The 26953-nt window shown below is 45.8% G+C and overlaps 1 protein-coding gene across 3 annotated transcripts; it reads right to left on the bottom strand.

The window, feature by feature from the left end:
* Positions 1-3197: 3197 nt before the first annotated feature.
* On the bottom strand, positions 3198-19685 carry Dpf2 (D4, zinc and double PHD fingers family 2). Of its 3 annotated transcripts, XM_013514218.1 has the most exons (13): positions 19559-19632; positions 16913-17024; positions 14580-14740; positions 14104-14211; positions 13646-13809; positions 12467-12559; positions 12220-12298; positions 11681-11722; positions 10303-10440; positions 10056-10184; positions 9804-9916; positions 7852-7933; positions 3198-4460 (listed from the first exon to the last, which is right to left on the bottom strand). In XM_013514218.1, the coding sequence occupies exons 3-13, from the start codon at positions 14710-14712 to the stop codon at positions 4384-4386; spliced, it is 1158 nt and encodes a 385-aa protein (XP_013369672.1). In that variant the 5' UTR covers positions 14713-14740; positions 16913-17024; positions 19559-19632; the 3' UTR covers positions 3198-4383. The 3 variants fall into 3 exon arrangements, with proteins under 3 accessions (XP_013369672.1, XP_013369671.1, XP_005384557.2); XM_013514217.1 differs by lacking the exon at positions 16913-17024 and having other exon boundaries at positions 19559-19685; XM_005384500.2 differs by lacking the exons at positions 11681-11722; positions 16913-17024 and having other exon boundaries at positions 19559-19685.
* Between the last annotated feature and the right edge of the window lie 7268 nt (positions 19686-26953).

Genomic DNA, 26953 nt, shown 5'->3' on the forward strand with positions numbered 1-26953 from the left:
AAAAAAAAAAAAAAAGGGGAAAGAAAGAAAATTGTAATAGATGGTCTTTATCTCAATCTGATAAAAAACATCTATGACAAACCAATAGTCAGGATCATACTAAATGGACAAAAACTGAAAGCTTTCACTGTAAAATCAGGAACAAGACAAGGATGGCCACTGTCTTCACTCATATTCAACATAGTTCTGGAAACTTTACCCAGAGCAATTAGACAAGAGAAAGAAAGAAAAGGGATAACGATAGGAAAGGAAGAAGTTAGATTATCATTATTTGAAGATGACATGATACTTACATAGAAGACCCCAAAAACTCCACTAAAAATGCTAGATTTAATAAGCAAATTCAGTATTGTAGCTGGATACAAAGTCAACACTCAAAACTCAATAGCATTCCTGTACACAGGAAAATTAGGGGAACAACACCTTTCACAACAGCATCCAAAAAAATGAAATACTTAGGAATCAATCTAACAAAGGAAGATGACTACATTGAAAACTACAGTACTCTGAAAAAAAATAAGATTGAAGAGGATATCAGAAAATGGAAAGAAGCTTGGCATGGTGGCACATGCCTGTAATCCCAGCACTCAGGAGGCTGAAGTAGGAGGATCGTTGCAAGTTTGAGGCCAGCCTGAGCTACAAAGTGAGCTCAAAGCCAGCCTGAACTGCATGGCGAGACCCTGTCTCAAAAAGACCAAAAAAAAAAGGAAAGATATCCCTTACTCTTGAGTAGGAAAAACCAACATAGTGAAAATGGCTATACTTCCAAAACTGTTATATAGATTTAATGCAATTTTGATCAAAATTCCAACAGCCTATCTCACAGTATTAGAAAAAACAATCCTAAAATTCATTTGGAACCAAACGAGATCTAGAATAGTGAAGGCAACTCTGAGCAACAGAAGCAAGGCAGGGGGGCATCACAATCCCTGACTTGAAATCATACTATAAAGCTACTGTGATAAAAACAGCATGGTATTGGCAAAAAAAAATTTTTTTTTCCCAGTGGAACAGATTAGAAGACGCAGAAACAACTCCAGACATACTCAGCCATCTTATCTATGACAAAGGTGCCAAACACATTCACCCAGCCAGGCATGGTGGTGCAAGTCTGTAAACCCAACACTAAGGAGGCTGAGGCAGGAGGATTGCTTTGAGTTTGAGGCCAGCCTGGGCTACACAGTGAGTTGAAGGCCAGCCTGAACTGCATAGTGAGACCCTGTTGTTCACTGGAAGAAAGCCTCTTTAATAAATGGTGCTGGAAAAACTGGCTTTGCACATGCTGAAGATTAAAATCAGACCTGTATCTTTCACCATGCACTAAATTCAAAATGGGTCAAAGGTCTCAATATTAAAACAGAAACATTAAATCTGCTAGAAGGTAGAATAGGTAAAACTCTTACTGTAGGCAAAGACTTTATGAATAAAACCCCAATCACACAGGAAATATCACAAAGAATCAACTGGGCTCTCACTTTATTAAAAAGCTTTTGCACAGCAAGAGAAACCACCAAGAGTGAAGACAACCAACAATGTGGAAAAAAACCTCTGCCAGCTGTTCCTGACATAAGATTACTATTGAGAACATGTAAAGGACTCAAAAATACCAGATCTCCCAAATTTAAAGACCCAATCCAAAAATGGGCATTTGAGATGAATACACTATATTAAGTATCTCTCAAACTGGTCATTTGAGAGATGCAAATTAAAACTGAGATTCCATCTCACCCCACAAAGAACAGCTACCATCAACAAATCAACCAGTAGCAAATGCTGGCGGGGATGTAGGGAAAAAAAGACGACTTCCCCCATTGGTGGGAGTGTAGACCAGTGCAACCACTGTGGAAATCAGTGTGGAGATTCCTTTAAAAACCAGGATTGGAGGAGGTCCCATCTACCCAGCTATTCCCCTGCCAGGTATCTTCCCAGAATTAAAAATGTTCCACAGTGATTTATGTGCACCTATGTTTATAGCAACACAAATTTTCAATAGCTAGATGTTGGAAACAACCCAAATGCCCATCAACCAAGGAATGGATAAAAAAGATGTGGTCTTTTTATACAGCAGAGTATGACTTAGCCATAAAGGATAAACAGGAGACTTTTATAGGTAAATGGATGCAACTCGAGACCGTACTCACAAGTGAAATTAACCGGACACACACGTGCAAACATCTTGTCTCCCTAGTATGAGAAGCTGAAAAAGTAATATCCAAAATGTACAATAGATATTGTAAAATGGGATGAAAGTGTTCAAAAGGAAACTGGGATGGGACAAGGAGAAAAGAAGGGAAAAGAAAAAAATACATATGTATATACAAGATAGTTATAGTAATTTAGTTCATGGAAAATTTTTGTGCTAATATTATTTGGACAATTAAATGCCTATATCTTATACTCTGAGTAATTTAAAGATAACAATATGCAATGTATTAACCAGTTACCCTATTATGTTTTAAAATTTTTTCTTAAAAAAACAGAATGCTAAAGTTGACTTTAACTCAAATTGTTTTGTTCAAAACAGCTTCATTGTTCTTTATAAACTGTTCTAAACTTGTATTTAATAAGTTAAAACAAAATAACCAACTTTATATCTACTTTATATCTTAGTTCAAAGAAAGTTTGATTTTGGAAGGAGAAAGGCTATTTTTTTTCTTTTTACTGGGAACTGAACTCACAACCTTGAGCTTGCCAGGCAAGTGTTGTGCTGCTGAGCTATATCCTCAGCCCAAGGCTGTATGTATGTATGTATGTATGTATGTATGTATGTATGTATGTATGTCTTTTTGAGACAGGGCCTCGCTATGCAGTTCAGGCTGGCCTTGAGCTCACTTTGTACCCCAGGCTGGCCTCAAACTCGCAATGATCCTCCTACTTCAGCCTCCCAAGTGCTGGGATAACAGGCATGTGCCACCACGCCCAGCAAAAAAAACCCACTGTCCTGCCAGGAGTGGTGGCACACACTTGTAATCCCAGCACTGGTGAGGGAGAGGCAAGAAGATCGTTTTGACTTTTTTTTTTTCTCGTTTTGGGTTTAAGGCCAGCCTGGGCTACACAGTGAGTTCAAGACCATACTAACTACACAGTGAGACTCTGTCTCAAAACCAAAAAAAAAACCCCAAAAACAAAAAACCCCTACTGCCCTAAGGAACAAAGTTCTTGACCAGGAGAGTCAGGAGACAAACCATCCAGCAGAGGGCTCTGTAAAAATGTTTATTTTTTACTAATGTTTATAGAGTACAGGAACTAAAGAGGGGAAAAAGACCTCAACTCCAAAATGACAGTGAGTTAGCGCCTGCCCACAGCCAAGGGGGAAGGCCACTTGGTGGTGTCCTGGCACAGACTCTCCCCTTCCTACTTAATGTTGGTGGTGCTGAGCAGAAATCCAATGAATCAGGACATGAAGATCTTACCAGCTGCTAGAGTGTGTGCAGAGAAGTGAATGTTTATGTGGCTCCCCTGTGACAAGGGGGCCAGGAGACACAAGCAGGAGGCAGACGTTCCCAATTCAGTTAAGGGCAGGAGGCTGAATGCCCAGGTCCAGGAAGAACAAAAAGGGGATTTTGGAGGTAGGCTTTTTTGTCGAGTTAAAAAACAGGCACATTATCCAACGGCTCCCCATGGCCCCCAAGCTGCTGGCCTAGCCCCAAGGCATCCCCTCTCCTCACAAAACAAAGGGAACGGGAGGGAGGCAGAAGACAGGAATCCTGAAGGAGTGAGTGCTTGGGGTACTAGAGACTGCCCATGAGGGTGCCAGGCAAGCACAGGACAGGTGCAGGTGCTACTCCCCTGGGAGGGGTGTGACAGGGAAGAGCCAGGAGAGAGTCCTGGCTCAAAGGACTCAGAGTGGCAGGACAGAGGGCACAGAGGGCCACCCTGGAGGGAGGTGGCAAGGTGAAGCAGCACAAAGGGCATGGAAAGCTGCTGGAGAGCATGGCCCCAGCCTGCTCACTCCCAGCTGCTCCTGGTGGAGGCCCAGCCTGGCTCAGCTCTGGGGGAAGGAGAACCCTGGAGACCAGACTGGAGGCCAGGCCGAGATGAGTGAGCTGCTCTCCCACTCTTTCTCAGAGGACATGGTTTGAACCCTGTGATCACCAGGGCCTGGGCCCAAGGCAAGCAGAGTGAATGCACTTCACAGACAGCAGAGAGAAGCTGGGCCCACAGGAATACCTTGGGGCAGGGAGCCACTCCTTTCTCCCTGAGGACCTGGGGCCAGAGGCGGTCAGAGCTGCTACCTCTGCTTGCTGTTGCCAATGGCAGGTTGGCATGACCACCCCAAAGTTCTGGACTTGTGAAAGAAAGGAAGAAGGTAAGAGTGGATATGAAAAAACAAAGTGAAGGAGAGAGACACCCTTAGGTGTGTGGGGAGCTAGGAGCGGCACATCAGGAGGAGTTCTGGTTCTGGTAGATGGAGGCTTTCTCCTTCAACAGGTCCAGACATAGGTGGCAGCTCCAACTTCCTGCAAAGAAGCATAACGAGGTCAGGGTGGACTCTACACAGTCCCATCTATGGCCCATCCACTCTCATACTTTGTCTCCGGCAAGTAAGATAGAGGCTTTGTGCAGCAACTTCAAGGCTGTCCTGAGCTGGGAGGGACCTTTCCCCTTCAAACACGGTGAAAGGTCACTCTTCACGGAGATGAAAGGCTTGATCAATTGAGGGACAAATGCAGAGCACAGATACCCAGGCCCCCTTGGTCCTGTTGAATCAGCATCTCTGGGCTTCAGGAGGGCTTGGGCAGATAGATACAAGTTACTGAAGTGCTCCAGCTTTGGACTTGTGATTACAGAAGAATCACACTTGCTCATCAGGCCCCAAAGGTAGACCAGGAGCCCCAGAGAAGCCAATTCTAATTTGACATAGTTGGTGCTTTCCATGAAACACTGCAACGGGAGCCAGGTTGCCACATCACTCCATGCCTGAGCGAGGGCCAGGACACAGTCAGAGGAAAAGGAGAGAACTGTGATGAACAAATCTATTATTTCCTCCACCTAATTTCAAAGAAAAAACAGGAAATAGTTGTCCTTTTTGAGAAAAATAACCATATCACCAGAGCTTTTATCAGCTCTTCCAGGACTTTATGTGATTTTAAAATGTAAGAGAAAGAATGGGGATGCAGCTCAGTGAGAAAGCACTTGCCTAGCAAGTGTAATGTCCTGGGGTTCAATCCCTCCCACCCTACTCCCCCCGCAAAAAAAGGAAGAGGACGATCCTTTCTAACTCCAAGGTTAATGAGCAGGGGCAGACCAGTTTTTCTATGAAGAGTAAGACAAAGTGTTAAATATTTTAAGCTTTGCGAGGTAGTTTCACTCACAATTTTTTTTGGGGGGGAGGGGATACTGAGGATTGACTTTTCCAGTATTTTATTTTTTTAAATTTAAATTTTTAGGGGCTGGGGATGTGGCTCAGTGGTAGAGCTCTTGCCTTGCATGCACAAGTTCCTGGGTTTGATCCCCAGCACCACATACATTACAAAAACCCAATAATAATAACAAATAAATACATTTAAAGTAAAAAAGTAATAATAATAAATTTAAATTTTTATTTTGTCTTTTTGAGGCAAGCAATTCTCCTGCCTCAGTGTTGTGTCTGCCCGCCCCCCGCCGGGTGCTGGGATTACAGGCATGTACCACTACACCCGGCCCTTTTTGTTTTGAAACAAGGTCTTACTAAATTGCTCAGGCTGGACTCAACTTGCAATCAATCCTCTTACCTCAGTTTCCCAGAGTGCTGGGATTATAAATATGTCATTCAGCCCAGCTTTTCTTTTTAACTCTCTTTAAAAATGTAAAACCCAAATTGGGTGTTGTGGTGCATGCCTGTAATCCCAGCACTCAGGAGGAAGGCAGGAGGATTACTCTGAGTTCAAGGCCATCCTGGGCTACATAGTGAGTTCAAGGCCAATCTGAACTATATAGGGAAACCTTGTCTCAAAAAACCAAACATACAAAAAAAGTAAAACCCACTCATGGCTCACAAGCTACGTAGACTAGCTGCAGCTAGATTTGGCCCACAGGCCCCAGTTTGCAGACCCTGACACAGAGCCTCAGACCATCTGGTGTCACCCATAGGCCTGCAGCTATCCACAACTTTGGTGTCCAACAGAACCAAAGGACCTTTTGCAGTTACTCTAGATTTCATCTGTAAGCCAATTATCTGATGATTACTCAGCTCTTTCCCAAATACAGTTTATAAACTGGGCATGGCTGAGTGCTCCCCTTTAGCTACTAAAGAACTTTCAGACTTTGTTAGTGGCCTCATTTTCTAGAGGGTGACTGGAGTGTGACCTATATTACAAGCCAACTTCCAGAACACAGCAAATTATTTTCTCTCCTGGAATGCTGGCCCACATCTTCTACAATAGATATGGCACATTTTTGTCCCTTTTAGCAAGGTCCTGGATTTCCTTTCTCTTCTCTCTTTTTTTTTTTAAGAAAAAATTTCACAATATAGCCCAGGCTAGCCTCAAACTCACAGTGATCCTCTAGCCCCAGCCTCAGGAGTGACAGGATTATAGGTGTGCACCACCAAACCTGGCTGCCTAGGCCTGGATTCTACACAAGACGGGTTTAGGCACAGAGTCCAGCTAAAGGAGGAGTTGGAGAAACAACCACTTTCTGGTTTCACGGTGATTTTGAAGCATTATTAAACTACTGGCGATGCAGAGAGATGCACTCAGCCTCTGGGGGTCAATGAACTCTCAAATCTCTCAAGTTACAGAAGCCTCCCATCAGAGAGGTGACCAACTTAAGTTTCTAGACTGGATGAAGGAAGACAAAACTCTCTTTCTGGGTGGGTGACTATTTTCTGCTCAACATGTTTTTTCATAGGCTACTGATTTTCTGTGTTTGCAAATGTATCTGATGATAGTGTGTAAAATGTTAAACCCTGTAGGCTGGGGCTGGGGATATAGCTCAGTGGCACAAGCACCTGCCTGACAAGCACAAGGTCCTGAGTTCAATTCTCAGTACCAAAAAAAAATAAAAAAGAAAAAAAAAATGCCAGGTGTGGTGGCGCATGCCTGTAATCCCAGCACTTCGGAGGATGAGGTAGGAGGATCCTTGTGAGTTCGAGGCCAGCCTGGGCTACAAAGTCAGCTCAAGGCCACCCTGAACTGCATAGCAAGACCCTGTCTCAAAAAAAAAAAAAAAAAAAAAAAAAAAAAAAAAAAATCCCAAAAAACCCCATAGGCTGAAATGCTAGGAAAGCATTCTGAACTGACTCAAGGCAAGGTGCCTTACTCTTTAATTTGGAAGAATAAACAGCTGATAATATAGAGAACATAGAACTCAGTATTGGGGCTAGGGATTTAGCTCAGCAGCACAGCACCTGCCTGGCAAGTGCAAGGTCGTGAGTTCGATTCCTGGTACTGGAAAAAAAAATCAAAAAACTAAAAAAAACAAAAAACAAAAAAGAAAGAACTCAGTATTTACTGTGCAGGTGATTTTCTAAATTACTAATAAAATAATTGTTCTGACAGCTGGTGGCAAATGCCTTATAATGCCAGCATATGCAAGACTGAGGCAGGAGGATCACTGAGAGTTTGAGGTCAGCCTAGGTTACATAGTGAGTTCAAGGCCAGACTGTACTGCAGAGCAAGACCCCGTCTCAAAAAGCCAATAAATAAATAGATAAATAAACAGACAGAGAGACAGATAAATTTTTCTGAGTAAAAGATCTTGCCCACTTGGCTGGGTGTGGTGGCACATGACTGTAATCCTAGCACTCAGGAGGCTGAGGCAAGAGAATTGCCAATAGTTCGAGGCCAGCCTCCACTACACAGTGAGTAGCACTGAACTGCACAGTGAGACCCTGTCTGAAAAATAAATAAAAAGTTCTTGCCCATTTACCTTCAGGGGGCTCAGACATGGATGGGGTAAGACAGTACATGTGGTAGCCACGATCACAGTCATCACAGAAGAGCAGCTGGTCCTATAGAAGGTAAACAAGAGAAAGGGGGTTCAATGATTTATGTGCCACAGTGAAGCCACCTGGGGTTGGGAGGACAGGAAGAGGGCTTCTGGGAACTGCTGCTACTAAGAAGGAGAGGTGGCAAGTAAAAATAGATTCCACAATCTTTGGGCAGGAAATAATGGTTGTCTACCTCCACTCTAGACTAAGACATGGTCATCCTTTCACCTTAATCCTGCCAGAGCTCCCAGACTGATCACATGCCTCTACTCTTCCCCTACAATTCCTTCTCCGCAGCACAGCGGGTTTTTTGTTTATTTGTTTGTTTGTTTTTATCTTTTTGAGACAGGGTTTTGCCATGCAGCTCAGGCTGGTAGGCTTGTCTTAAACTCACTTTGGAGCCCAGGCTGGCCTTCAACTCACAAGGATCCTCCTGCCTCAGCCTCCTGAGTGCTGGGATTACAAAGCTATGCCACAATGCCTGGCAGCCAGTTATTTTTTTTTAAAATGTGAGATAATATGGGGCCTGGGATGTAGCTCAGTGGCACAAGCACCTGCCTAACAAGCACAAGGTCCTGAGTCTGATTCCTGCTACCAAAAGAAAGATAATATGGGCATGGTGGCACATGCCTATAATCCCACTCACTTGGGAGGCTGAGGCAGGAGATGTACAAATTTAAGGGCAGCCTGGGCAATTTGGTGAGACCTATTTCAAAGCACAATAAGCTGGGCTGGGGATTTAGCTCAGCGGCAAAAGCGCCTGCCTGGCAAGTGCAAGGTCGTGAGTTCGGTTCCCGGTACCGGAGAAAAACCAAAAAAAAAAAAGTACAATAAGCTGGGTGTGGTGGCGCATGCCTGTAATTCCAGCACTTGGGAAGCTGAGGCAGGAGGATCCTTGTGAGTTCGAGGCCAGCCTGGGCCAGCCTGAACTGCATAATGAGGCCCTGTCTCAAAAAGACAAAAAAACAAAACAAAACAAAACAAAGTACAATAAGAAGGGCTGAGCTGTAGCTCAGTGGCAGAGCACTTACCTAGAACATTGGTGGCAAACCTACAGCACACGTGCTGCAGTGGGCTCTTTGCATCATTGAAACCTCTAAAAGGTTTGCCATGACTAGCCTAGAATGTTCAAGGCTCTGTGTTGGATTCCAAGCATTACAAAATAATAAAAAGTAAATATAAATAAATAGAATGTGAGACACAACATATCACTCACTTCATTAAAAGCCTCCAATAGCAAGAATCCAAGGCTTGGGTGCAACTCAATGGTAGAGTAGCTGCCCGGCATGTGAAAGGTCCCAGGTTCAATCACTAGGTCCCCTACCTGCTGAAAGAATCCAAGGCCTCACAGACCTGGTTGTGCCCATCTCTCTGGTCCATCCCCTCCTATGTTCTGCAAAAAGGAAGGCTCCAGCCAGCCACAGTGGCCTTCTCAATATACCAGGCTCCCACCTGAAGGCTCTGCCTTGGCTGCTCCTTTCTCAGGAATGCTCTATCTCTAAACCTGCTGGCTCTGGCTCCTTGGTATCATCCAAATTCCTACAACAAGCTAGCCTCCTCAGAAAAGCCATCTCTGACCATAATCTCAATCAATAACCAGTTACTCTATCATATCACTGGCTCTGTTTTCTTTAAGGTATAGCATACGAAGCTTCTGTCCTTGCTATTCTATGAGAACAAGGACCTCCTCTGTTTTTAGGACTTTTAGAGCCTTGAACAGTCTTTGACCTAAAATAGGTGGCCAAGATATGTGATTTGCCAAATCCAAGTTCTGATGGGGATGCTGGACAGGGGCATGAGGGATCTTGCTCTCTTTTAGGAGAAAGCGTGCTTTGGCAGGAACATGGGGAGAGCAGCAGCAACCCAGGAGTGGGCACAGCAGGCCACGCACATCGTTCTCGGAGGTACCGCAGAGGTTGCAGCATTTGCACTCGATGCACTGCCAGCGGTAGGTCTTCACAGCTGCCATCATCACAGGGGTGAACTGGAGGCAGGATGGGTGCCCTGTGGGGGGAGGTGAGTGAAACTTATGGCTCCAAGCAGGAGAGGAGCGAAGAGCTGTTTGCCTGACACACTTGGAGTCAGCAGGCCGTGAGCCCCAGGACAGTTGCTATGGCAGCCCTCTCCCTGAGGATGGAGGTACCTGAGCGGCCACAGTCAGAACAGGACACCAGCTCCTCGGGTTGTCCTGTCTTCTTGTTGATCTTTGAGTCCCCCAGGCAGAAGTCACAGTAGTTGTTGGGCAGAGCCAATCCATCAGGACCTTTCTTGGCTACAGGGTGAGAAGAGTTTTGCCGATGCTGAGTCACCCAACATCCCTGCAGAGAGGGGCTTTCATACCCAGGCTGCCTCTTCTCCCGCTGCCCACCCACCCTGACACATCAGCTTACACTTTTGTTCCTCCGACCTCTGAGAAACAGGGGTGGGGGGCTGGGAGTCTTCCTTGTCCTCACCCTCCTCCTCAGCCAGGTGGGAGTGGGCATAATGGTAGCTGAGGCCAGGTCGGTTCTTGTAACGTTTCCCACAAACTGAGTGAGTGGAAGATTGTAGAGAAAGGTGTTAGGATGTGAGGATGGCCCATCCCACCCCTGAAAGCTAGGGGGCACCTCATGAGGCACAGGCAATCACGGGCAATCACTTGGCCCTGAGCAGTCCTGTTCTGGGACAACCCTTAGTGATGACCCCTCCCTCAGCCAGGAGCATCAGGGCCTGGATCTCTGCGGAGCTCTCCTCTTTCCTCCCCCTCCCCCGCCCCCCGTACCGGGAATTGAACTCACGACCTTGCGCTTGCCAGGCAGGTGCTGTGCCACTGAGCTAAATGCCCAGCCCCCACTCTTTCCATGTTAGCTTCTGGGGGGCCCTCATTACAATGCCACTTGCCCTAGGGACAATTACAATCTGAAGAGCTCCAGGTCAAAAAAGGAAAAAAAGTCCGATGGCTTGGCATTATGACAGGAAGGGGAAGGAGACCAAAGAGGCTTCAAATTTGATCCTTAGTAAAAGTGGGAGGCTTGCTGGGTGTGGTGGTGCACACCTGTAATCCCAGCACTCGGAAGGTTGAGGCAGGAGGATCACTATAAGTTCGAGACCAGCCTGGGCTACAAAGTGACCTCAAGGCCAGCCTGAACTGCATAGCGAGACCCTGTCTCAAAAAGACAAAAAAAAAAAAAAAAAAAGAAAAAGAAAAATGGGAGGCTCATCCTACGCCCTATGTACCATGTAACCCATCCCTGAAGAATAGACAAAGGAGTAGGGCTCTTTTCTGGGGACCACTACCAACTGAGCCAGATGGGGAAGCCTGACCCCCAAGAATTCAAACACACTCCCACGTCAATACTCTTCCCAGCCCAACCAGTAAGAAAGCAGAGCCCCACAAGCATCTTGTCATCTTGAACAGTTACACTAAGAAAGGCAAGGGGGTGAGCAGGAAGGAATAAAGGGAGGAGGAGCTGACAGGACGGTGGGCACATTAGCTGACCACCAAGTGCTTGTTTGGGAAAGGGGGAGCAAATGGATCTGTTGCTAAGGAGTTCCTTGTGATGTTTCTGGGACCACCCAAACGCTAGGCTGGTGGCCCTAGGAGTAAGTCTGTGGGTCTGTGGGAGACAAACAGTAGTTAGGAGTGGAGTAAGCCACAGTTCCATGGCTCTAACCCCATGCCATTTCAGAGATTCAAACCTAGCATCACAGGAGATGAGAAAGGCAGGAAAAACAAGGGAGGGAAATAGGGATAGGAAAACCGAAAGTCTGAAAAGTTGAGAGAGCTACCTCTCTGGGGCGCTTTCGAGGTATGCTTTTGTTTGAAACTATCTGAAAGACAGAAAGAAAAGTCATGAGAAGGAAGCCTTGATACACTTGTGACAGGGGCAACAGCAGCAGCAGGAGAGCCAAAAAAGCAAGACAGAACCCCAGCAGCGCTGGTGCTCCAGGGCAGAAGCACACAAGTGAGGCGAGCCAAAGCAGAGGGAAAGAGAACAGACAATGAAAACCTCAGGGCTGGCCCCCTGTCCCCCGGCATGATGGACCAGCAGACCTGGACGCTGCCCATGGAGAGGCCAAGCCTGCCTGCTGGGAGCCCGCCCACACCCCCACCCTGGGGCACAGCAGACATCTCTCCCAGAGCATGCAAGTCCCACCCGCTGTGGAGCTGAGGACTGGGCTTCCCACAGGTCTTGGGGGAAACAGTCTGTGGGCAGGATGAGAGCCCAGGCTTGCTTTACCCGCTCGGGGCAAGAATACCACCCCCTCATCTGGAGCAGGAGCTGGGCCCAAGGCAAGGACTACCCACCCACTCATGAGGAACTCACTGTCACAGGCATAGGGCTTATCCCGGTCCTCCAGGATGGAAGCATCCAGCTTCTTCCTGGCACTGCCCACACCCTTACCCTGCCAACAAGAGCAAAAAGATGCCCTTAGTAGGGTGTCTGGGCTGGAAGGATTAAACTCTCCTGGGAGTGGCTGCTGATCTCATTTGAGAGCAGCAATCACAAGACATAAAACACAGGCCTTCCTGTCATCCTGCCCTCTACTGCAGGCGGCACAATAGCTGCTCACCTTGGACTTCCCTTTGCCTCGACGCTTGGGAGTGTCTTCTTCATAGTCCTCATCATCAAGGTCATCCAAGAAGTCATCTGGTTCTAAGATCCGCTGAGTCGACAGGAGGGTCAGAATGAACAGACATAGCATGCATCCAAAAGCTCCGTCAAAATGGCACTGGCCACGGCTACCCAGAACCTACTGTGATCCGGCCTTGCCCACGCCAGCCTCATTCCTTACCCTACTGCCTCACTGCAGCTCCTTTCAATGCTTTCCTTCCTGTGTCCCTTCATGCAGTTCCCTTAGACTAGAATGCCACTCAAAGTATCACTGAGTGGCCAAACCAAGAGCCAGGCATCCACAAAGCTTCCCTGACAGCCCAAGCAGCCATGGAAGCTTTAGTAGCCACGCCCCAGTAGTCACCCTGGTAGAATACTGTGTCAGTGGTTCCTTTCTAATGCTCATGACCTACATTAAATGAGAGCTTATTGCTTGTGTGACTTTGTGGGAAGTTTTTGCTGGCAGTCCTAGGGATTGAACGGAAGGCCTGTGCACTAAGCTACATCTCTAGCATTTTACTTTTCATTGAGGCTGGGTCTCATTAAGTGGCTAAGTTGCCCAAGCTGGGCTCAAACTTGTAATCCTCCTGCTGCAGGCTCCCCAAGTGCTGAGGTGTGTGCCACTGCCACCAAGCCCACCTCCTTGTGCTTCAGCCTCCCTGTCTGGGAACTGGAGACCAAAGGACCTACCTCCTAAGATTGCTGAGGTTGAAGGAGGAAGCACATGGAAATGTTTATTGTATCTTTTGCTCTTATTTTAAATTTGGTGTTAGCTTGCTGTTGGTGGGGACCAGGTCTGCTTCATCTATGTAACCCCAGGCACCAAAAAACTTTTGTGACAAGAACTTTTGTGCAAAAGATGATGAGTAAGAGGAAGTACTTAGAAGGAAAAGACAGAGTAGCAGCAGAGAAGCTGGTCAGGACAAGAACGAACTCAAAGCTGCAGTGCTGCCTCAGCTTATCATTCAGCTGCTGTCATCATGATTACTGGCAGTGCTGGGGATGGGAACCTGGGCCTCACGCACGCTCTGCAAGCGCCCGACCACCGATTTGCTTCAGATCTGCTAACTGGTAGCCTCCCACAAGGAGGAGGTTGGTCTCCATCAAAGCTTCCCTAGCCATAGGGACAATCTTGTACCTTCCGTGCTCGACTGTTGGTTACAGGAAACTCGCCTAGGCTGTCATCATCAACCCGGGGATCCGGGGCACCTCGCTTTTCCAGGGGGTCAGTGCGCAACAGAGCTTCTAAACTGCTGCCATCCTGAGAGATGAGTCCCTCTTTCTTCAGGGTCTGGTCTGTGTCTGTAACATGGTCAAGGCAAAGCAAAGCTCAGAAAGGCTGAAGCTCTTACTCTACACAGTGCTAGAGTCAACCACAGTCAACCACTGTCTTCCGTTCTCTGGCTGCCTGGGCACCAAGACACACTGGTTCACGTGACACCATAACTTAGCTATTTACCCGTCTCTCCTACTAGACTGAGTTCCTGGAAGGAAAGAATCACACCTAATTCACTTTAGTACCTGCAGGACCTAGCACAGGTCTGGTAACAATAGGTGATTAGCAGGCCATGGCCCTGTTTGGGCTGTGTCTCTTACCTGGTTTAATAGATGGGAAGGAAAGCCGAGGATCTTCAGGTGGGTGGGCACGTCGCTTTTTCCGCCAGCGCCGGGCAGGGTAGGAGTATAGCTGGCCAGAGGCCAAGCCTAAGGAAGGAAGCTTAGTCAAGTCTTAATCTAGCCCTAGAAAACAATGCCACTTTCTAGCTGAATTTGTCCCCTCTGAGCTCTACAGCAAGAAAGAGATGCTGACAGTGACAGTCTGAGGGCCAGGCAGGATAGAAAAACAGACAAGCTGAGAAGTCTTGGCTAACACACAGTTCTCCAGAAGCCCAATAACGGCCTCAGCGATGCAGAAAGCAAAGGTGCTGAGGTGAAGCTACCTGCTTCATCCTCCCTGGTTTCTAATCATGGGAAGCCCAATTCATCCACTGGTGGGGTGCACGGTGGAACCCTCTCAAGTACCTCATCCCTCTTGTGTTCCTGAGTCTCCTTCCCCCAGTCTACACTCTCACCTGGACCCCGGTGTCGCTTTTCCATCCAGATGTAACAGTTGCTCTGAGCCACTCCAGTCTGAGAGTCCAAGAAAGGCAGGCGCACACTGCGCTCAGCGCAGAGGCGGGCATTGTAATTGTGGCACTGTTCCATGGCATCTTTGTAATACTGCTCCCCAAGGCTGCGAGGAAGATAAAAGGCAGGGCACCAGGTGCTAAGCCACCCCCCTCCCCAGCCCACTGCTGCTCAAGAGCTCTCGGGGGACTGGGAATCTGTTTCTTTGGTTCTATTTGCCTCCACTGCTGCCTCGTGGGACACAGAGCCCCTTCACTACGTTGTCATAAGAAACGGCATTTTACAAAAAAATTACTGACACAAATTCAAGTACTGCCAGGGCAACTTAGCAAGAGCTGGTCTCAAAATTAAAACAAAGGAACAAAACAAACAACCAAACAGGGGCTGGGGATTTAGCTCAGCGGCACAGTGCCTGCCTGGCAAGTGCAAGGTTGAGTTCGATTCCCGGTACTGGGAAAAAACCAAAACCAAAAAAACAAAACAAAACAAACAAACAAACACAGGTCTGGACGCAGACCTCTGTGTGAAGGTCCTGGGTTTAATCCACAGCACAACAAAAAAATTTTTTTCACAAAAATATTACCAACAGGATACATGATTTCATCATGTGTCTAATGTGTCTAAGCAGACTTAAGTCTTAACCCACAAAAAATGAAAGAGAGGCTCAGTGGTAGAGTGCTTGCCTAGTATGCACAAGGCCCTATGCCTGAGGGCCACCACTATAAAAAAAGAAAATAGGAGAAGAAATAAATGTTTTAAAAAAAGATGCTCATTCCATTCTTCTCATGTACCCAGCCCCATGCTACTTAAGATATTAGTCTTCACAACTCTGAGCAAGTTACCCCTTTCTGACAAATAGGGAAGAGTTCCCCAAGGTCTAGGGAACTTATCAAAATGTTTTTAGGAAATTACATTAGAGCCATTCAAGAAGTAGCACAGGATGGTAACATTTGTGTAACCAAGAGATTAAGAACCTGCACGCAACTAGGGGAAGTGGTGCACATCTGCAATCCCAGCACTCAGGAGACTGAGGCAAGATCGAGGCCAGCCTGGGCTATATATCACAATGATTTCAAGGACAGCCTGAATTACATAGCAAAATCCTGTCTCAAAAACACCAAAAAATAAAAACAAAAAACCCTACAGGCCTCCAGGGAAAGCTTTTAGTGAGCAACACTACTGACAGAAAACCTGTATGCTCTACACCCCACCTAATGACCTTCCCTATTCTTACACAACCAACTTATATAGAAAAGAATCTTCTTGAACTCAGAAAGACTCAGTCTGAAAGCAGAACAAGGATAAATCCTTATCTGCTTTAACAAGCTAGGAAAATCCACAGTGGCAGGAATTAAGTGCTTCCAAGAAGCATGTCCAATGACCTGATCTCATTCTTGTCCTTCAGGGTGTAATGGAGGCTAAACTAACTCTAACAATTCCTATTTATATTTACTCAATCTCCCTCACCCCCCATCAATGCTAAGGATAGAACCTAGGGCCTCCTACATGCTAGGCTTGTGCTCTACCACTGAGCTACACCCCAGCCCAAAATTCAAAATCAATCTTAAAATGAACAAGGGCACAGGTGATTTTTTTCCCCATTACCCATGAAGCTCTTTGGGACATATCACCACAAGAACGTGAACATTTAGTTGACCTGTGCAGACCTCAATTTCTCTTCTACAGATTGGAGGGGCCGGACTAAGTAAGCTGTAATGTATCAGGATTCTGAGAGAGAAATCCTAGCACGAGAGCTGGTCAGAGTTGAGTTTCTATGGCTTGTGTCCATGACATGAGTTACAACAACAAACCCTGCTCTCAAATCTGACGAGGAGGGGCTGGGATTTAGCTCAGCAGCACAGCGCCTGCCTGGCAAGCACAAGGTCATGAGTTCGATTGCCGGTAATGGAAAAAAAAAAAACAAAAAAAAAAAACAACAAAAAAAGCAAATTTTTTTTTAAAAGGGGGGGGATCTGGGGATTTAGCTCAGCAGCACAGTGCCTGCCTGGCAAGCGCGAGGTTGTGAGTTCGATTCCCGGTACCAGAAACCTCCCCCCCACCCCCACCAAAAAAATCTGAGGAGGCTGTCACTGAGCAGCCACAATAGAACAACTGTACAGCTTAGCATGCTTCCAGCAAATGAAAAAGACACACACCACACACAGTTAGCAACACCACAAGTACAGCCTGACTACAGTCAATGAGCTGTAATGACTGTAATTTGAGGTAGGCATGAATCTTATGTTGGAGAGCAAAGTGGAGAAAGGGGTAGGCTCACATGTGCTAGCTTTCAGGAGGCAGCCACGTCCTCACCACGCAAAGGAAAATTGGATAAACAAGGCTGAGTGCAGCAGCTCCTTTGTTTCTGCTGATGGGAATTGATCCTGACACTGGAAGTCAAACAGAAGGAAGGGCCAGACTGTCTGAAAGCTGTAAAGTCAAGCAAGGAGGCAGGAAACCATTTGGGGAATGGATGAGAGATGTTCTGTCTCAACTCTTATAACTTAGGTGCAATTTCAGAAGGTGGGGCAAGCAGCCTTGTGGGTAGGAGGACTGGAATGAAACATTTAAATGTGTTGGGGGCAGGATCTGAAGAGATAGCAAGAGAGAATGAGAAGGAGAGCTCTTAGGAACTTAAGGCTGCTATAGCAAAAAACTTCAAGTTGACATTCTCTAGCTCTTGTTATCTAACTCAGAAAGTTTCTAAACTCATCAGCACCCAGTTGTTTTATGTTAGTATCTTACCCTAGTAAGACCCCTCAAAGACTTTCAATTCTGACATCACACTTGGGAGGAACAGAGAATTTACAAAGAGGAAAATTCTTCTCCCTGGACCAGATGAAAGTCAGAAAAGATGAGCTTGTAGTCCTGACCCCAATGCATACTTCCAGCTGTCAAAAGGCTAGGTCACATTCTAATCAAGAGAACTGTCAGAAAAGCATCTCTTTCCAGGGTGAGAATGGTACAGGCAGAATACAAGGCCCTTCTTAGAAGAAAGTTTTGTGGAGAAATGCAGTAATTAAGGCTCACTGTCCTTTGCAGTTAGAACTGAGGAGGATAAAGCTGGTTTCTTACTAGCAGTACTCAGGAAACAGTGGCTGGTGACCTTCACAATCTCTATATGGTTTTTGTTTTGTTTTGTTTTTGTTTTTTCTGTCTTTTTGAGACAGGGTCTCACTTCGCAGTTCAGTCTGGCCTTAAGCTCACTTTGTAGGCCAGGCTGGCCTCAAACTCGCAACAATCCTCCTGCCTCAGCCTCTGGAGTGCTGGGATTACAGGCATGCACCACCATGCCAGGTTCTCTCTATAGTTTTTTAAGAGAAATGAGAAGTCATGCTCTACTGAAATGTACAACCTGTCACTTATAACACTACACAAAACGGTTGGCAACCCATTTTCCTGAAGAAAATCTTTCAACACGTAGACCCTCATTACATGTAACTTTTAAAATCTAGGCAAGTCTAATATTCCCCTAGTATAGTAAGATTTCCAGGGTAGAAGCTTTGATTCTTTTTCGGCCACTATGAAACCGGTGCAAAATCTCCCCTTACAATGGGATGGAAGAAGTCAACAAAGAGAAAGGCAGGGAAACAAAAGAACATCTGACTCCGGAAGGAAGGATAACTATAAAAAGCGTAGATCAACAGTATCATTTCTAAATTGAGGAAAATGTCAGCCTGGAGAGAGAGGTAGGGAAACTACAGTGGGCAGATCAGCAAGATAATAGTGTTGGGAGGATGGGTGGCTGAAAGAGGCAGCAGATAGAGCAAAAAGCAAGTTAAAAAAAAAAAAAAAAGCCACAAGAGAAGGCACTTAGCTTAATGGAAGTGGGAACACGCTCTAGAGGAAAAGGGCTCCAGGACGGCGGAGGGGCGGGGCTAAACCTTAAAAAGGGGCTCCTGGGAAGAGTGGGGCTCAGCCCACGACAGAGAAACTGTAAGTCCCTTAGAACAACTCCCGGACCTCTACCTTGTCATCCAATCAAAATCCAAACGCCCTGCCTGAAGATCTAGACACCCCGAGACACCTCTCAATTTTCCTACCCTCGCATCAAACCTAAGGGTGGCACGGAAAGGAGCTCGCTGCATTTGCCACTGGGCAGTAACAAGCCCTTTTCAAAACTCACTCGGCTTCTTCAGGGAGGACGGAGCCTGGACTACATCAAAGTCCCCAAACATCCTTAACTTACGGGGAGCAGCTAACGGGCCAGTCGTTCTCTTCCCGACACCTATTAACTTCGCTCGGAGTCTGACGAGCACAATTGCATCTCGGTACAGAGAACGCCCACCCAGAGGTTGCTGCAGGTTATTCCGGACCACTTCTGTCCAGCGCCTGGGCGCTAATGGCCCAAAGACCCACTGCCCGGAAGTTCCTTCCCTTCTGTTTGTGCTGCTCCACCAATTCTCCCCAAGAATGTTGTTATTCTTGGGTACCTGCTACGGGACTACCCCTTAAATGTCACCGGGCTGTGCAGAACAAAACAGCCTCGGAGTCCTGCACCCCGGAAGGGGCGCGGGGCCGGCCGCTCGGGGGCCGGCGGCGGGTGGAGAGGGGCCTCCCGGGGCCTGGGCCCGGCTTCCCCGGACCGGGCCGGCTCGCGAGCAGAGCCAGGACCGGGAGTCTCTCGCACGCAGCCGGAAACCACGCGCGGGACCCGGAAACCCTGCGCACACCGGCCGCTCGGCCCCGCAGGGAGGCTGCCATCAGGGGCTCCCGTGTGCCCCCCTCAGGGCCTCCACAAGTTTCCAAAGAAGCGCAACGTCTTCTCCTGAGCGTTCTCTTGCCCTCCTAAGTAGCAGTCGCGACATGGCCTTCCCGGCATGTCCCTCTCTCCGCCTTGTCTCCTTCCCGCACCGCATCCTACTCCCGGGTCCTTTAGAAGACACCCTCCCACCCCCGGCCTAAGAAAGAAACAACCACTTACAGCTTCACTACATTCTCCACAACAGCCGCCATCTTCCCTGCTCCTCTCCCTCAGGCCGGGAGGCCCTGAAACCCGCAGAGCGCAGGCGCCAGAACCGCACGGGGGCACGGGGGTTCCTGGAGGCTCTGCGCAGGCGCATCCCGCCGTGCGCGCGCACGGGCGTACGAGAGCGCGCACGGGGAAAAGAGCCTCGCGCGATCAGTCGGGGTGGGGAAGTAAAAGGGAGCTCCCAGGGGGTCCCGGGGCGCTCTCCGGTCCCGCAGCTCGAGCCACGCCTCTTACCCGTAGAGGAGCGGGAAGCTGCAAGGCCCTACCCTGCTGAAGCAGTGGCGGAAGGTTGGTGACAGCTGGGTGGCCGGAGATGGGCTAGGTGGAGCGGAAGTTTCCTGCCTAGCTGACCTTTAGTTACGTGGCTAGTCCTTTGCCCTCCCTCACAGGTGAGCGGCTGGTGTGTAGCTAAAGGTGAGAGAGGTAATTCGTCCACTTGTGCTCTCAGATTTGTGCCTGTTTTGTTTTGCAGTACTGAGAATTGAACCCAGGGCCTTTGCACTGAGCTACATCCCCAGTCCTTTATTTTTTTATTTTTAGCCAGGGAGGGTCTCGCTGAGTGGCTAAATTGACAGTGCTGGGCTCGAATTCGCGATCCTCTTGCCTCAGCCTCCCAGAATGCTAGTGTTACAGGCATACACCCCCACGCCCAGTTAACACACGCTCACATTTGAGAAAGGAAAGTTAATGTCCAGAATAGGGCAGTTCTTTGGCCTGACAATGGTGATTTGACAAAAGTTATATTATTTTTCTGCAACTAAACCCAGTCCCCGAACTTCACTGGTAGCTGCCGCTTCTCCCTGTCTTTCTACTCCATCTAAATTTATTTCCTCTCCTTGGGTCCTGAAGAATTTCCCTGATACAACTATCCCTTTCTCCTCTGTACCATTCATTTCCCCACCATCGCTTTTGAATCATGATGAAAATTTGTATGCAAACATAATCTAATATTTCCTTTTTCAAAATCAGTAGCTTTTTCTTATAGGTGTGATTTCTTTTTTCTTTTTTCTTTTTTCTTTTCTTTTTTTTTGGTACCGGGAATCAAACTCAGGACCTTATGCTTGCCAGACAGGCGTTTGTGCCGCTGAGCTGTATCTCTGGCCCCTCAGTAGCTTTTTCTTAAACCAGAGTCTGCCTTTGATTGTCACCCTGTTTCTTTTCACCCTTTCAAAGCAGATTTTGTTTATATTCCTTTTCTGTTGCCTTGTTTTCAAGTCCCTCCCAATTTAATGAGGATTATGTTGCTGCCATTCTATTTGAAACAGCTGCTACTAAACTCACTGTAGCCACTATTTCAATAGATTTAGAGATCTGTTCACCATCTGTCTGGTCGGTCAACTCCTGTGACACCATTGACCCTTGCCCCTTGCCTGCTACACGGGCATTTCCTTCAGTCTCTCTCCCCGATCATCCTCTGTCAAAGTTCCCAGGGCTTGGTCCTTGGTGTTTCTGCGATATACCTTGTTTCACAATTGCAAGATTAATATTTCAAAGTCAAGACCCATCTTACCATCACCATGCCTTAAAATCATCTTTGGCAAATGAGAGTTGTGAGGTACTTCTCACTGCTGACCCTGCACCAGGATCAGAACTTGCAGAGTTCTGAAAAAATCCAAAGACAGTACTGGTGCTTTTTTTTTTTAGCCCCTGGAAATCAAAAGGTTTTGAGGACAAGGGTATCAGAGGTGACTCGAAACCAGGAATAAAAAGTATGCTAATTGTTGGGCATGATGTAATCCCAGCTACTCAGGAGGCTGAGGCAGAAAGATCATAAATCCATGGCCAACCTGGGCAATTTAGCATGACCCTGTCGCAGAATAAACTTTTTTCTTCATTTTATTGTTTTCCAAATAAAAAAATTTTGTTTTCCACTTTTTGAGACAGGGTCTCACTGTGTAGTTTAGGCTGGCCTTGAGCTCACTTTGTAGCCCAAGCTAATCTCGAACTCAAAACAATCCTCCTGCCTCAACCTCCCAAGTGCTGGGATTACCCGCGTGCACCACCATGCCTGGCTGCAAATAAAATTTCTAAAGGGCTGGGGATTTAGTTTAGTGGTAGAGAGCTTGCCTGGCCTAGGAAAGAACCTGGATTCAATCACCAGTACTGAAGGAGAGGGGATATACTTGTTCTAAAGCTGGACATAATACCTAATATCTCACTAAGCCAGTTCCTGGATATATGGATGTAAAAAAAAAAAAAAAAAGTGCAAGAATGTTTAAAGCAACATTATTTGTAATAAGTATAAGCTGGAAATAGCTGCCTGGCCCACCTGCAGTAGAATGGAGTAAACAGCATCTTGCGGGCTGGGGGTGTAGCTCATTGGTAGAACACAGGCGCAAGACCCTGGGTTCAATCCCTAGCATCCACAGCAAAAGCAAAGAAAGCCATGTGAGAACAAACTCTTACTATACAACATGAGAGAATCTTAACAACTCAGTATTGAACAAAAATAGCAAAATGCAAAAGCGGACATGTTGTATGGTTCCTTTTATGTAGTTACATAGCCATACTAGCACAGGGATGGCAAACCTTTTAGAGACAAGTGTCCAAACTGCAACCCAAAACCTACTTATTTATCGCAAAGCGCCAACAATGAAATTAAACCCGAATACTGACGTTTCAGTTTAAAAACAACTCTTAAACTGGGCATGGTGGCTCATACCTGTAATCCCAGCACTCAGGAGGCTGAGGCAGGAGGATCATTGTGAGTTTGAGGCCAGCCTGAGCTGCAAAGTGAGTTCAAGACCAGTCTGAGTTGCATAGTGAGACCCTGTCTCAAAAAGACAAAATAATAATAGTAATAATAATAATAATAATAATAATAATAATAACAACAACTCTTGCATTAACATCTTTTGTCCTAGAAGAAAATAGCATGCATGCCATAGGTTTTCCACCTGCAAAGGGCAGGGGCAGCAGCCACTGAGTTTAAATAAGGTTCTTTTTCTTACTTGCCTGGGGTTACCTGGGTTTATTCCCTTTTTGAAACTTAACTGAGCTACACAAGATTTGTGCACTTCTCTCTGTGTTTAAGTAAAATGTTTCCATTTTAAAATACTGAAAATAACAAGTAGGCTAATTCCGTGTAATTGGAAAGGCAGCTTATGAGCCCAGCATTCAGTTATTTTAGGATTCTTAAGAAACACCACTTTGCTGAACAATATGTGTAGGGCTTCTTAACAGACAAGAACCAGGGAGCAAAAGCGGGAGGGCTGCCTCCTCTAAGGACTTTTGCAAAATGTTTCCTGTTCTTGCAGTTCTAGGTTCTGGCTGATTTGGAGCCTTCAAGACCCAAGTAAACAAGACCCTGTCTCAGAAAGAAAAAAAAAACAAGACCCAAGGAATAACAGCTTCTACAGGGAACACCAAGAACAATTTATAAATCATGAGCTGAGATTGCCCATAGGCTATTTTGTGTTCCCAGTACCACTGGGCAAGAAACTTAAAAAAGAGGGTCCCACTGTTGGCATGGGTGCGTAAGTCCAGCGGTCAAGGGAAAATCAGTTTGTTGTCCTCTGTGAGGGCAGGGAGAAATAGAAATGAAACACGAAACCTAGCGAGTCCCTGGAGTTGTTTTGAACTTTTTTAGGAATCGAACTCAGTACCTTGTGCTTGCCAGGCAGGAGTTTGTGCTACTGAGCTATATCCCTGGCCGGTTGTTTCTTCTTAATGTCATCTTCAGGTAGTTAAGGGAATCCAGGCACCTGACTGGGTATTTGTTTGATTCCAGTCCTCCGATTACTTTGGATTTTTTCGTTTGTTTGGTTGTTTGGTTTGTTGTTTTTTTGTTTTGTTTTGTTTTTTGAGACAGGGTCTCACTATGCAGTTCAAACTGGCAGCCTTGAACTCACTTTGTAGGCCAGGTTGGCCTCGAACTCAAAGGGGTCCTCCTGCCTCAGCCTCCAGAGTACTGGGATTACAGACATTTGCCACCATGCCCAGCCTTAGTCCTCCGATTGAAAAGAAATTAAAACACAGAGAAAGTGAAAAAAAATTAAAGCATTGGAAAGCTAACAATGCAGTGAAGAATCAGTAGGCCTGCTGGGTGTGGTGGTGCACACCTGTAATCCCAGCATCCCAGCACTCTGGTGGCTGAGGCAGGAGGATCACCTTGAGTTTGAGGCCAGTGTGGGCTACATAAGGAGTTTAAGGCCAGCCTGAACACTACATAGGAAGACCCTGTCTCCAAAAAAAAAAAAAAAAAAAAAAAAAGAATCATTAGGCCAACATTTAGGAAGCTAAAATCTAGAGAATAAATCCAGGATTTAAAGTGGTTTTTGTCCTGGAGACATTTGCTGACCTGAGAGATATAACTGTGAAATCAAACTGTTGTTTGGCAATCTTTAGGGAAAGGGACAAAAATTAAAATCCAGAGCTTAGCCAAGTAGAAAGCCAGATACCTGACACATGCATTGACACATACATACTTTAGGACAGACCCATTCCATTTATTAACTGGATGGTCCAGGAAAGGTCAGTCCTTGAACATGGACTGACATAGACCCATTCTTACAATGCCCCTGATCATATGGAAAAGACAAGCATATTTGGTTCCAGACAATATGCTTACTGCAGAAATGTATTATCTATCGAGCTAGGTGTGGTGGCACACACCTGCAATCCCAACACTTGGTAGGCTGAGGCAGGAGAGGATCATTGGGAGTTTGAAGCCAGCTGAGGCTATAAAGTGAGCTCAAGGCCAGCCTGAACTACATAGTGAGACCCTGTCTCAAAAAAAAAAAGAAAAAGAAATATGCAGCTGGGCATGGTGGCACACGCCTATAATCCCAGCACTTAGGAGGCTGACACAGAAAGATTGCCTCAAGTTTGAGACCAGCCTGGGATACAAAGTGAGTTCAAGCCCAGCCTGAACTGCATTATGAAATCCTGTGTCAAAAAAAGACAAAGAAAAAAGGAAACACTGCAAAGGTCAGTACAATCACTGGAAAACATGAATAACCCCTGAAGACTTACATATTAAAATTATCTGGCATCAACCATAAAATAACACTGACCTTAATTTTAGATAAAATAAAGACAAAGATAAAACAATCTGTAGAAAATACATAACCATTAAAAAGCACTACAGGGGGCTGGGGATTTAGCTCAGCGGCAAAAGCGCCTGCCTGACAAGCGCAAGGTCGTGAGTTCAGTTCCCAGTACCTGAGAAAAACCAAAAAACCAAAAAACAAAACAAAACAAAACAAAAAAGCACTACAGAAAATTTTGATAGAACTTTTAGAACTGAAAGATACAGTAACCAAAATGAACACTATGAGTGAAGGAGTTAAAAACAGATTAGACACAGCTGAAAATAGAACAAATGTACTAGAAGATAGAAAGAAATTGCCTTCAATATAGTATGGAAAGAAAAAACAACAGAAAATACAAATTTACTGACTATGGTACCAGATAAGGTAGTGCAAGCCTGTAATACTGGCTACTTGAGAGACTGAGTTAGGAGAATTGCAACTTCAAGACTAGCTTCAACAACTTATCAAGACCCTGACTCAAATTTTTAAAAATTTAGCTGAGTGTGGTGGCAAACACCTGTAATTCCAGCATCAGGGAGGCTGAGGCAAGAGGATTGCCCTAAGTTAGAGGCCAGCGTGGGCTACATAGCAAGTTTAAGACCAGCCTGAACTACATAGCCAGACACTGTATCAAAAAACAAAACAAAACAAAACAAATTTTTTAATTTAAAAAGAGGCTGGGGAAGGGCTGGGGATATAGCTCAGTGGCACAAGCACCTGCCTGGTAAGCACAAAGTCCTTAGTTCAATACCCAGTACCAAAAATAAATTAAAAAATTTAAAAAAAGAGGCTGGGGGATGTACCTTAGTGATAGAGCACTTGCCTACCATACGCAAAGCCCTGGGTCCAATCCCCAGTATAAGTAAAGAAAAGAAAAGCTAGCAGAAAGGATTCTTAGTGTTTTTACCTCAAAGAATGATAAATGTTTGAGAAGATAGATAGAAGATACAATGAATACATGTATTGGAACATTACATAGGGCTGCATAAGCATATACAATTTTTGTCAATTAAAAAAATAAATTTAATCAAATAATAAATGTTAAAGCATTTGATGTGTGAAGTGTTATGACTTCTGGAACTTACTGTCAAAAGGCCAGGGAAAAATTTATATGCAAAAAGGCAAAATGATAATAATTGGCAGGACCAGGGATACAGCTCAGTGGCACAGCACCTGCCTGGTAAGCGCAACTCCTGAACTCAGGAGTTCAATTCCTGGCACCAAAAAAAAAAAAAGAAAAAAAGATAATAATTGTCCAATCAAAATGAATGTGGGCTGGGGATATAGCTCAGTGGCACAGTGCCTTGCTTGGCAAGTGCAAGGACCTGAGTTCAATTCCCAGCACCAAAAAAAAAAAAGAATGAATGTGTACGGATGGTTATTGAAAGGGAGAAACTGTCCAGTAAAATTGATCTTTTAAAAACTTTGTTCTTTTTGAAACTGCCGAGTTCTGTTAACTGCTTCATGGCTCAGTAATTATTTTCTCGACCCCTGTAACCACAAGAGCGTAACTGAACTTGCAGGATGTCTGATTATTAATTGTTACAAGCTCCATTAACCTAGCCTTGTAACCGATGATCTCCCCTTGCTAGCTACTCAGTGAACAGCCAGGCTGTTCTATCTCGACTTTGTAACTCGTGCTTGTGCTTCCTGTGAAAGTGCTGGCCCACAAGCGTTTGCCACCTGGCTTTGTTAATTGGGAAAAGTAAGATACAGCTGTTCGCTGCCTCCAGACTTCCTCAGGAGTCGTTCCCTTCCTGACTCAGTTTTGCTGCAACATTATTATGCTATTATTTCACTATATCTATAAGTTTGAAGTGTTTCTAAATAAAAAGTTTAGGAGGAAAGTAAACTACAAAGGGAGAGTGACCAACAGCTCAGATTTTTTAAAAACAAAGGTATGGTACATGTATAAAGACCCTGAGCAGGTCTAAAGAATACTGTACAAGCCATGGGTGAGGCCACATGCTTGTACTGCCAGTCCTCAGTAGGCTGAGGCAGGAGGGTTATGAGTTCCAGGCCAGCCTGGGTTACATAGCCAGACCTTGACTCAAAGAAAAAAAAATGTAGAATAGCCAAGATGCAGGCTGAAGGCCAGAAAACATGAAGTGGGCAGTGAGGGAGGGAAGTTATGCGCAGTTTTGCTGTGGAAAAAGTCATTGCTTCTACATATATTTCTTTTGTTGTGTCAAGTGGGTTTTTAAATAGTTTTTTGTTTTGTTTTGTTTTGTTTGCTTTTTTTGAGACAGGGTCTCACTACGAAGTTCAGGCTGGCCTTGAGTTCACTTTGTATCCCAGGCTGGTCTTGAACTCG

Source organism: Chinchilla lanigera, unplaced genomic scaffold, assembly GCF_000276665.1.
Source record: "Chinchilla lanigera isolate Chin_1 unplaced genomic scaffold, ChiLan1.0 scaffold00021, whole genome shotgun sequence".
Lineage (NCBI taxonomy): Eukaryota > Metazoa > Chordata > Mammalia > Rodentia > Chinchillidae > Chinchilla > Chinchilla lanigera.

Excerpts from the sequence above, each read along its gene's own strand:
- Dpf2 (XM_013514217.1), bottom strand. The coding sequence starts at position 19,590 with ATGGCGGCTGTTGTGGAGAATGTAGTGAAGCT. Across the intron at positions 12,560-13,645 it reads CCAACAGTCGAGCACGGAAG|CGGATCTTAGAACCAGATGA; the intron begins GTACAAGATTGT and ends CTGTCGACTCAG. Across the intron at positions 7,934-9,803 it reads GCGGTACCTCCGAGAACGAT|GACCAGCTGCTCTTCTGTGA; the intron begins GTGCGTGGCCTG and ends TACCTTCTATAG.